The sequence below is a fragment of the Cebus imitator genome, unplaced genomic scaffold, assembly GCF_001604975.1.
Source record: "Cebus imitator isolate Cc_AM_T3 unplaced genomic scaffold, Cebus_imitator-1.0 Scaffold565, whole genome shotgun sequence".
NCBI classification, from domain to species: domain Eukaryota; kingdom Metazoa; phylum Chordata; class Mammalia; order Primates; family Cebidae; genus Cebus; species Cebus imitator.
Window position 1 is genome coordinate 125,935 of NW_016107880.1, and position 10,943 is coordinate 136,877.

At 45.2% G+C, this 10,943-nt stretch overlaps 1 protein-coding gene across 14 annotated transcripts in view; it reads right to left on the bottom strand.

The window, feature by feature from the left end:
* The window catches only part of DLGAP1 (DLG associated protein 1), a 980,899-nt gene that overhangs the window by 86,403 nt on the left and 883,553 nt on the right, over positions 1-10,943 (bottom strand). For all 14 annotated transcript variants that reach the window (XM_037734016.1, XM_037734015.1, XM_037734014.1 and 11 more), the window contains one exon: positions 6,102-6,475. In XM_037734016.1, coding sequence (XP_037589944.1) covers positions 6,102-6,475 — 374 coding nt within the window. The remainder of the gene's footprint in view (positions 1-6,101; positions 6,476-10,943) is intronic.

The window sequence follows — 10,943 nt, forward strand, 5'->3', positions numbered from 1 at the left end:
AAAAAAACCAAACTACCCAGTGAGGCTGGGCGCAATGGCTCACACCTGTAATTCCAGCACTTTGGGACACTGAGGTGGGTGGATCACGAGATCAAGAGATCAAGACCATCCCGGCCAACATGGTGAAACCCCGTCTCTACTGAAAATACAAAAATTAGCCGGGCGTGGTGGCGCAAGCCTATAGTCCCAGCTACTCAGATGGCTGAGGCAGGAGAATCGCTTGAACCTGGGAGGTGGAATTTGCAAGTGAGCTGAGATCAAGACTGCACTCCAGCCTGGCAACAGAGTGAGACTCTGTCTCAAAGCAAAAGAAGGAGGGGTCATCAGAATAAGAACAGAGGACACCGTTCTCTTCATGGTCTAAGCCTCATCCCCACCAGTCCCAGAACTGCCAGCTCATTTGCATCAAGTATTAGAGTCTTCTAAGCTACAGTCATTGTATAAATTTATCTCTGTGATTTTTTTACCCTTAGCTCCAAATATTGGCAAATGTCACCTTTTATGTATTGTATCTAGGGTAATCTACTTAAATTTATAAAGCGGCTTTCAAAAATTGCAAAAGAAATTGCAGGATAATAAAACCTCTGTCCAAAAAATAATAATAATAATTGAGAAAGCCCATGGCCTGTTTAGTTCAGCATATTTAGCTAATTATAATTTTAAAGGACAATATTAGTCATAACAACAAAATCTTATAATTGTTGAACACTTTTATGCCTGGAATGTGCTTATGGCCTTACATATACTTTATCAATTAATTTTTACTACACCTAAAATGTACCATATGAAATAAGGACTATTATTACTTTTATTTTCCAGATGAGGAATCTGAGATATAGAAATATTAAGTAATTGATCTAAGCTCACAGAGGTTATAAAGTAAATAGTTGTAATATTAGCTACTGGGTATGAATTAAACTTTTGGTAAAGGATTGGAAACTCTGGCTCTAAGAGGGAAAGCAGGGAAGGGAGTCCAAGATCCCAGTGTGATATATTTTGAGAATTTGCATCTAAATTCATTTCTATATAACAAAATTCATGAATATTTTTTATCTTTAATTTTTTTTTTTCTTTTTCTTTTTTGAGATGGAGTCTTGCTCTGTCACCAGGCTGGAGTGCAGTGGCTTGATCTCAGCTCACTGCAACCTCCGACTCCTGGGTTCAAGCAATTCTCCTGCCTCAGCCTCCCTAGTAGCTGGGACTACAGGAGCACACCACCACGCCTGGCTAATTTTTGTATTTTTAGTAGGGAAGGGGTTTCACCATGTTGGCTAGGATGGTCTCGATCTCCTGACCTTGTGATCCACTGGGATTAAAGTCGTGAGCCACTACGCCTGGCCAATTTTTTTTTCTTATTATTCCCCATCAAAGAAGTGGTATAATGTGATCATGTTAGACATCAGATACAATCTTGGCTGTGTCAACATAAAGCAGGTGATCTTGGGCAAGTTTTGCAACCTCTCTGTGCTCGCATCTGTAGGGCAGAGATGATCCTAACACCTATGCTGTAAGGTCGTTGGATGAGTTAAATGAGAGTCACATAAAGTACTGAGTACTTTGCTATAATTTATATACCAGCATATGATGATTAGAGGAAGAATAAGAACAATTTTTTATTCTCTAAAATATCCAACTATTTAAGACATGAGATAATGTCTTAAGTAAGAACTTTTCTCCCCAATATTATAGGTGGACTTAAGTCTAGGTCCATCCTACTGGGGGAAAATAATAACAGAAGTTGGATTTCATATATATGAATGTTTTATTCTAAGTAAGAATTATTTGGAGAGTAGCCTATGAGACTAATCAGTCAGTTGGACTGAAAACACTTATCTTCAAAATTATGTGGTTGTTGTTTGTGTGTGTGTTTTTTTGTTGTTTTGTTTTGTTTTTGTTTTTAGTAGAGACGGGGTTTTGCCATGTTGGCCAGTCTGGTCTTGAACTCCTGACCTTGTGATCCACCCACCTCGGCCTCCCAAAGTGCTATAATTACAGGCGTGAGCCACTGCGCTCAGCCTTATTTATTATTTTTATTTTGTTTTTTATTTTTGTTTTTATTTATTTATTTTGAGACAGAGTCTTACTGTGCGGACAGGTGCCAGGCTGGAGTGCAGTGGCACGATCTCGGCTTGCTGCAACCTCCGCCTCCCAGGTTCAAGCAATTCTCCTGCCTCAGCCTCCCAGGTAGCTGGGACTACAGGTGCATGCCACCATGCCCAGTTAATTTTTTTCTTTTATTTTTAGTAGAGATGGGGTTTCACCATGTTGGCCAGGATGGTCTCGATGTCTTGACCTTGTGATCCGCCCACCTCAGCCTGCCAAAGTGCTGGGATTACAGGCTTGAGCCACTGCGCCCGGCGTTTTTTTTTTTTTTTTTTTTTAAAGAGGCTGAGTCTAGCTCTAGTGGCATGATCATGGTTCACTGCAGTCTTGAACTCCTGGGTGCATGCCACCATGCCTGTCCATGTTTTTTTTTAATTTTTATTTTTGTAGAGATGAGGTCTTGCTATGTTTCCCAGGCTGGTCTCGAACTCCTGGCCTCCAATGATTCCCTCACCTCAGCCTCCTAAAGCACTGGGATTACAGGTGTGAGCTACCACAGGTGGCCCAAAATATATTGTTAAGTAAAAAAAAAGAAAAATGTAGCTGGGCGTGGTGGCTCACACCTGTAATCTCAGCACTTTGGGAGGACAAGGCGGGCAGATCACCTGAGGTTGGGAGTTTGAGACCAGCCTGACCAACATGGTGCAACTTGGTCTCAAAAAAAAAAAAATCAAAAAACCAAAAAAAAAAAAAAAGAAAGAAAAATGTAGAATAGTATGATGTACATACTAACAGAATAAACAAAATGGTTATTTGCTTGAAGATGCACAAAATATCTCTGTATGAGATACAAATATTGACTATATTGATTTCCTCTGGAAAGGAGAACTGGCTATTGAATAGGAATGAGAGAGAGGATTGTGACTGTACATCTTGTTATAAGTTTAAAATTTTTTTTTCTTTTTCTTAAGTTCTAAATTTTGAACAATGTGTTACCTATTGAAAACAATATAAAGGAAAGAAATGAATTGGATATTAGGAAAGTAGAAACATTAACCCAGGAGATGGAAAATTGCAGGGAGCCAAGATTGCCCCACTGCACTCTAGCCCGGGTGACAGAGCGAGACTTCACCTTTAAAAAAAAAAAAAAAATTACTGCCAGGCGCGGTGGCTCAAGCCTGTAATCCCAGCACTTTGGGAGGCCGAGGCGGGTGGATCACGAGTTACAAGAGATCGAGACCATCCTGGTCAACATGGTGAAACCCCGTCTCTACTAAAAATACAAAACATTAGCTGGGCATGGTGGCACGTGCCTGTAATCCCAGCTACTCAGGAGGTTGAGGCAGGAGAATTGCCTGAACCCAGGAGGCGGAGGTTGCGGTGAGCCGAGATTGCGCCATTGCACGCCAGCCTGGGTAATAAGAGTGAAACTCCGTCTCAAAAAAAAATAATAATAATTAAAAATAAATAAATTAATTAATAATAATAAAAAACAAAGTAGAAGCAAACTGACATTCCTCAGTGCCAACTATGTGCCAGATAGGAAGCTAGGCTTTTTTTTTTTTTATTGTGGTAAAGTATATATAACATAAAATTTACCATTTTAGGCCAACACAGTGGCTTGTGCCTATAATCTGAACACTCTGGGAGGCTGAGGGAGCCAGATCACTTGAGCTCAAGTGTTTGAGGCCAGCCTGGGCAACACAGCAAAACCCCATCTCTACAAAAAAATTGGAAAGTTGGCTGGGCTCAATGGCTCATGCCTGTAATCCCAGCAGTTTAGGAGGCTGAGGCAGGTGGATGATGATGTCAGGCGTTTTGAGACCAGTCTGACCAACACTGTGAAACCTCGTCTCTACTAAAAAAACAAAAAAAATGTAGCCGGGCGTAGTGGCACACACCTGTAATCCCAGCTACTCAGGAGGCTGAGGCAGGAGGATCACGTGAACCTGGAAGGTGGAGGTTGCAGTGCGGCGAGATCGTGCCACTGCACTCCAGCCTGGGTGACAGAGCGAGATTCCATCTCAAAAAAAAAATTATCCTTTTATTTTTTTTACATGTACAGTTCAGTGGCACTAATGACATTCACATTGTTGTGTGGCCATCACTACACTGTGTGTGTTTAGTGGTGATGATGCACCCACTAAACTATAATCTCAACAGGAAGCTAGATTTTAAAAACTCAGTCTCAGAATAATCCTATGAGGGATAAATGAAGAAAGCAAGGCTCAGGAAGAGTAAGTAATTTGTCTAGGACATCACAGAACCAGCCTCTGCTCTTTACTCCTCAGAATCCTCCGGGTGGTGCGAGGGAATCAGCTTCCAGTGGAAGCAGGAAGATGTGGGGTGGCGCAGGGCTGGCTTTGAGCCTCTGTCTCCCACTGCGTCATCTACTCACAAGCACCAATGCTACAAGCTCTTTTAAAAGAATGTCCCCCTCATTGTGCTACGGTAACCTATAGGTTACAAAAAGGCATTTGACTCATTGCTGCTAGAGAGAGATTAATTGCCCCTTCAAAGCGGACTTTGCCGATCAGACTATAAAGATACATTATCATTGTGAGAATGCACCCCACGCCTGGCTTGTAAATTAACCTTAGAGTGGATTCAGTGTGGAAAGGTTTATTCAACAGCAAGTTGAGAAGTTATTATTCAAAGGGTACCAGCAGACTGATACCGCACAACACAAATGGAGAGCGAGGATGATTCTTCTCCTTTGATAGAAGAACATTTCTAGCAGGGTAACCCCAGCTAAGCAGATGTAAAAGAAACAAGGTGGAATCAGTTTGATCTTATCTTTGAAAAGCAGAAAAACGGGGCCGGGCGCGGTGGCTCAAGCCTGTAATCCCAGCACTTTGGGAGGCCGAGGCGGGTGGATCACGAGGTCAAGAGATCGAGACCATCCTGGTCAATATGGTGAAACCCCGTCTCTACTAAAAATACAAAAAATTAGCTGGGCATGGTGGCGCGTGTCTGTAGTCCCAGCTACTCAGGAGGCTGAGGCAGGAGAATTGCCTGAACCCAGGAGGCGGAGGTTGCGGTGAGCGAGATTGCGCCATTGCACTCCAGCCTGGGTAACAAGAGCGAAACTCCGTCTCAAAAAAAAAAAAAAAAAAAAAGAAAAGCAGAAAAACGGTGAACTGAACGAAGGAGCCTACTGGGTTTTCTACCATTTTCATGAAATGCATGATTAGGCTGAAGCCAGCGCACATTCTTCCCTCATGATGCTGTGATGTGAGTTATTGCTTTCCACACTATCAGTCACTTTGGTCTTGCTCGCGTTCACTCCCACATCTATGGGGAGTGGTTCACATTTTTGTTCTCATATGGTCACTCAATAGTGTTGAACATACTGTTACGTGGCTCGATGACCCCAGTTATTCCTGCAAGTCCACTCTTTTCCGAAAATAAAAATGTGCGTTAGGAATTGAAAGCACCCATGTTTCATTGTCTTCATGTTCTTTGAATTATCCTAGAGTTTGAGTCGAACATTCAATTTAGAGAACAAAAATAATAGCTGCTAATAACATCTACAAAGAAAATACTTTCATAATCTTGGTCACATTTAACAATAGAGGAAGTTCAGAGCCAATCACTTGAAATTCTGGTCCCAAGCGGGGCGCAGGTGGCTCACACCTGTAATCCCAGCACTTTGGGAGGCTGAGAGAGGTGGATCATGAGGTCAAAAGATTGAGACCATCCTGGCCAACATGGTGAAACCCCGTCTCTACTAAAAATACAAAAATTAGCTGGGTGTGGTGGTGCATGCCTGTAGTCTTAGCTACTCAGGAGGCTGAGGCAGGAGAATCGCTTCAATCAGGGAGGTGGACGTTGCAGTGAGCTGAGATCTGCCATAGCACTCCAGCCTCGGTGACAGAAGTGAAACTCTGCAAAAAAAAAAAAAAAAAAAAAAGAAAGAAAGGAAAGAAGGAAAATCTGGTCCTATGCATAGATCTAGATCCCAAGTGGCAAGAAAGCAAATCTTCAAAGGAAACAAAAAATGTTACATTCCTTAGTTTTAAGCTCCTATTTCAAAGGACAGAAAGGGAGGCTATTACCTGTATCCCGATAGACAGGCATCGATTTTTCTTAAAGTGGTCCTTCTTCCTGTCCTCCGTGGTGACGGTGGCTATGGTGGTCGTGGTGGTGACGGTGGCAGTGTTATTGCCCATGTGTTGACTTGCAGGCCCGTGGATCTGGGCGTTTGCAGCTTCGATCGCGGCGGTCAGAGCCTTCATACTGTCCAGGCTCTCGGTGGAGTTGCTGAGTCCAGACTGGCTGATAATATCTCCTCGCTGGCCCTGTCCGTCCATGTAGGCATCCTGGGCTGATTCTGTGCTACTCTGGGCTGTGATAGAAATGAAAGGTTTCGTGGTAGTTCTGGGTGGGACTGGAGGTGGTGTCTTCTTATATGTTGTAATGCAAGATGACACTGGAAGACAGTGAAAACAAAGACACTGTGATTTCTGTGTGAGTTTTAATTTCTGATACTGTAACTGACAGCCATTGGAAATTAGGGCACATGAAACACACTGAGACATTAACAGGAAACAAGTTCCCTGCTCTCTGGGGGGCAGTTTGGATCTCCTCTGAGGTGACACCTCCGTAAAATTGAGGGAAACATTGGGAAACATCAATCTCTGAAATGGAAGTTTCTGAAATGAAAATTAATATGAATCAACATAAACTAGACATGATTATTCCTCTGTCAAAACCTTCCCACCACCTAGAAAAGGTGAGCGGAGTCTCTGCCTTCAGGGAAAACACTAACTATAGCTACAAACTAACTCATTAGAAGAGATTCCAGTGGTTGATAATAAACATGGAAAAAGAAAAAAGGAAAGCAAAGAGGTTGTGAGGATGCGCGTTCTGATTCTAATAACAAGGATGAGGTGTCTGGGGGATAAGGTTACGCACGCCATCGTAGCTTCTGCAACTTGTTTATCGGAGCCCCTTCCTTCCTTCCTTCCTTCCTTCCTTCCTTCCTTCCTTCCTTCCTTCCTTCCCTCCTTCCCTCCTTCCCTCCCTCCCTCCCTCCCTCCCTCCCTCCTTCCCTCCTTCCTTCCCTCCTTCCTTCCTTCCTTCCTTCCCTCCTTCCCTCCTTCCCTCCTTCCTTCCTCCCTCCCTCCTTCCTTCCTCCCTTTCTCTCTCCTCCCTCTGTCTTTCCCTCCTTCCTTGCCTTCTTTCCTTCCTTCCCTCCTTCAGTCTTTTTCTTTCCTCTGTCTTCCTGTCTTGGCTTCCTTCCTTTTCCTTCTCTCTCTCTGTCTTCCTCTTTCTTGTCTTTCCCGTCCTCTCTGTCTTCCTTCTTCTTTTCCACTTTGTCTCTCTCTCTGTCTTTTTCGGGATAAGCGCTCACTATATAAACTTTTTTTGTTGAGCTTTTGTTTGTTTCTGAGAAAAAAGTATTACTCACTGAGAGTATTTACAGTGCACAAAAGTCTTCTATTGTAGAATTAATCCACATGCTAGTTTATAAATCGTTTTCATGGGTTTGGTCTGTATGAGCCACTCCCTAAGTGTTTTCCTTTAGGGTGACTTGGTCAAGTAAAGGGCCTGAGTCTGGCTGGGCATGGTGGCTCATGCCTGTAATCCCAGCACTTTCAGAGGCTGAGGTGAGTGGATCACCTGAGGTCAGGAGTTTGAGATCAGCCTGGCCAACATGATGAAACCTCATCTCTACTAAAAATACAAATATTAGCCAGGCGTGGTGGCGCATGCCTGTAATCCCAGGTACTGGGGAGGCTGGGGGAGGAGAATCTCTTGAATCCGGCAGGCAGAGGTTGTGGTGAGCCGAGATCGTGCCGCTGCTCTCCAGCCTGGGCAACAGAGGGAGACTCCGTCTCAACAACAACAAAAGGGCCCGAGTCTAGGCTGCTGAGTACAATTTGGGACCTATACAAGGCGGTCGAGGTCTATTTGGCAGCTCCAGCGGCAGCAGCCTCAGCCCCTCCCTCTAGCTATTCGATTACAACGCTGACGGTTTTGAAGAAGCTTTACACGTTGGCTTTCAGTCTCCTATTTGTAAAGCATGATTTAGGAAAATAAAGATCAAAAACGAATTAAGTTTTCAAGTGGGACTCTGGTCGGTGAGGCACAATTCCTTAAGCAGTTATTATAAATTCATTCCAATGATTATGCTTCCATCATTCCCCCCTCCCCACCCCAGCCCACCCACTCCTTCCCACTCTCGCCGGTGGTGTCACCGTGGCGCCATCCCATCAGCTAGACCTGGCCATGCTGTCCCCGCTTGTTACCTACAGTTCCAGCTGCCAACTTGGGCCATCTCACTAAATGAAATCCTTGCTTCAACACTGAAGATGCTTCCTCTGGCCACTCAAAGGAAACACCCTCTAACGAACTATAAACAACAGGACCCTATTATGCTGCCCTGCTGTTTCAGCGGCCTGGGATTTGGAGTAATATCCTTAACCATAAAATAGATGGAGACAATAATGTTTGGCTATTTCCCAGGGATTGCCTGAGTACTGAGGGAATAAATCAAGCAAATGTCACATTACAATATCATATGGACTCTGGGAGGGGGAAGACAAGGTCCCTGACATAGAGGCAGTCACCTTTCATTCCCTGCTGGATGACTGGCAGAGGCCCACCCCAGGAGAACTTCCCATCTATGCTGACTCACAAAACATACATCTTTACCTTTTTTTTTTTTTTTTGAGACAGTTTTGCTCTTGTTGCCCAGGCTGGAGTACAATGGCGTGATCTCGGCTCACCGCAACCTCCACCTCCCGGGTTCAAGCAATTCTCCTACCTCAGCCTTGAGAGTAGCTGGGATTACAGGCATGTGCCACCACACCTGGCTAATTTTGGATTTTTAGTAGAGATGGGGTTTCTCCATGTTGGTCAGGCTGGTCTTGAACTCCCGACCTCAGGTGATCACCTGCCTTGGCCTCCCAAAGTGCTGGGATTACAGGTGTGAGCCACCGCGCCCGGTCTTTTTTTTTTTTTAATAGAGACAGGCTTTCACTCTGTAACCAGGTTGGAGGGCAGTGGCATGATCATGGCTCACTGCAGCCTCCATCACCTAGACTCAGACTCAGGAGATCCTCCCACCTCAGCCTCTTGAGCAGCTGGGACTACAGGTGTGCGTCACCACATCCACCTAATTTTTTACTTTTTGTAGAGGTCGGGGTGGGGGGGCGGTCTTGTGGTGTTGCCCAGGCTGGTCTTTAACCCCTGGCTTCAAGCGATCCTCCCACTTCCGCCCCACAAAATGCCAGGATTAGAGGCATGAGCCACTATGCCCGGCCCAGCTTTATTGTTTGAATGCAGCTCAACAATAATGACTTCCTTATTTTTTAGCTAATGCACCTGACGGGAAATGCAGGGAAGATAGGGTGCTTGCAAGGTGTAGAGTCAGGAGCAGAACCAGCCAGCCTCAGATTCTTCCCACTGGCTAAACAATGCCAGTGCATATGCACTGTGAATACTTTGCCTCACTCAATTGAGTTTCTTGCACCCAAACCATAGTGGAGCTCTGGTTCCTAGAGAGGCACGAGGGATGGTAGCCCTGCTCCTAATGCTCATCTCAGTGATTCAGCTGAAGACACTGAGTGGGTGGGAGCCGTAATTAGGATGGAACCTCTCCCTATTAAGATCAAATGAAACTAGAGCATTGTACCACTTCTCCCGAGACATGTCTTTACAATGTGAACCCATTATTTTGTTCAAAACAGATCCTCAGAACATTCCACCCACTGATATTCCAAAGAAGCTAAGTAACACATTCCAACATGAAATGTCTGATCTTTTGGATTATGTATTGCTTCTTGTTAGCTCTCTTCGGTTTCTTGTTTCAGAGTGGATGATCCGAACCGGATAATGAAGCCGGCACAGTGGCTCCCGCCTGCTTTCCCAGCGTTTTGGGAGGCTAAGGTAGGAGGACTGCTTGAGTCCAGGAGTTGCAGACCAGCTGGGCAAGATAATGAGATCCCGTCTCTACAAAATTAGAAAACAAAACAAAACACCCCCTCCAAAAAAAGCTAGATAATGCAGCCAAATATAGAATCATTTGATTTGCTGTGACACACAGCAAATCCTGCCATGATGTGGTAACAGTGATCATGGGAGTGAGAGGGGGCCGGACTAGGTTCCTTGTTTCTGGTGCCTGACTGACCGTGGGGACCTGAGCCTCCAGTGTGGCTCCTACACGCCCCAGGCCGACTCCAAGTGGACGCCACCTGGTGGCTGCTGTCAGCTCATCTTCCATATCGACAGGGATAACTGGATACCTTGGAAATCTACCATGGTTAGATTGGACAGGGAGAATACCGGAGACAGGGCTTCTCCACCAGGGTGGTCCAGCCCCCAACACGCAAAGGAGATAAGATTTTGAGATCCGCCTGCCACTTCCAATAAGGGAGCTGAGTAGAGGACAGGAACCATCTTTCATGGTGTTATGCGGAGGGGCACTGTTCGTTATTACGAGGCTTCACTGCAGTGAGCAGCACTGTCCAGTCATGGAATAGAAAGGTAAAAGGAATTCAAATCTTCATGATTGCTTTTCCCCCCCCAACTACAGATAGGGTCTCACTGTGCAGTGTAGGCTGGCCTTGAACTCCCAGGTTGACGAGATCTTCCCCCATCAGTCTCGTGAATAGGTGGGACGACAGGTGCATGCCACCATGCCCGGCTTAAGATTGCCGTTTGAAGCCGGGCACAGTGGCTCATGCCTGTAATCCCCAGCACTTTGGGAGGCTGAGGCCGGCGGATCACAAGGTCAGGGGTTCGAGACCAGCCTGACCAACATGGTGAAACCCCGTCTCTACTTAAAAATACAAAAATTAGCCGGGCGCGGTGGCTCAAGCCTGTAATCCCAGCACTTTGGGAGGCCGAGGCGGGTGGATCACGAGGTCAAGAGATCGAGACCATCCTGGTCA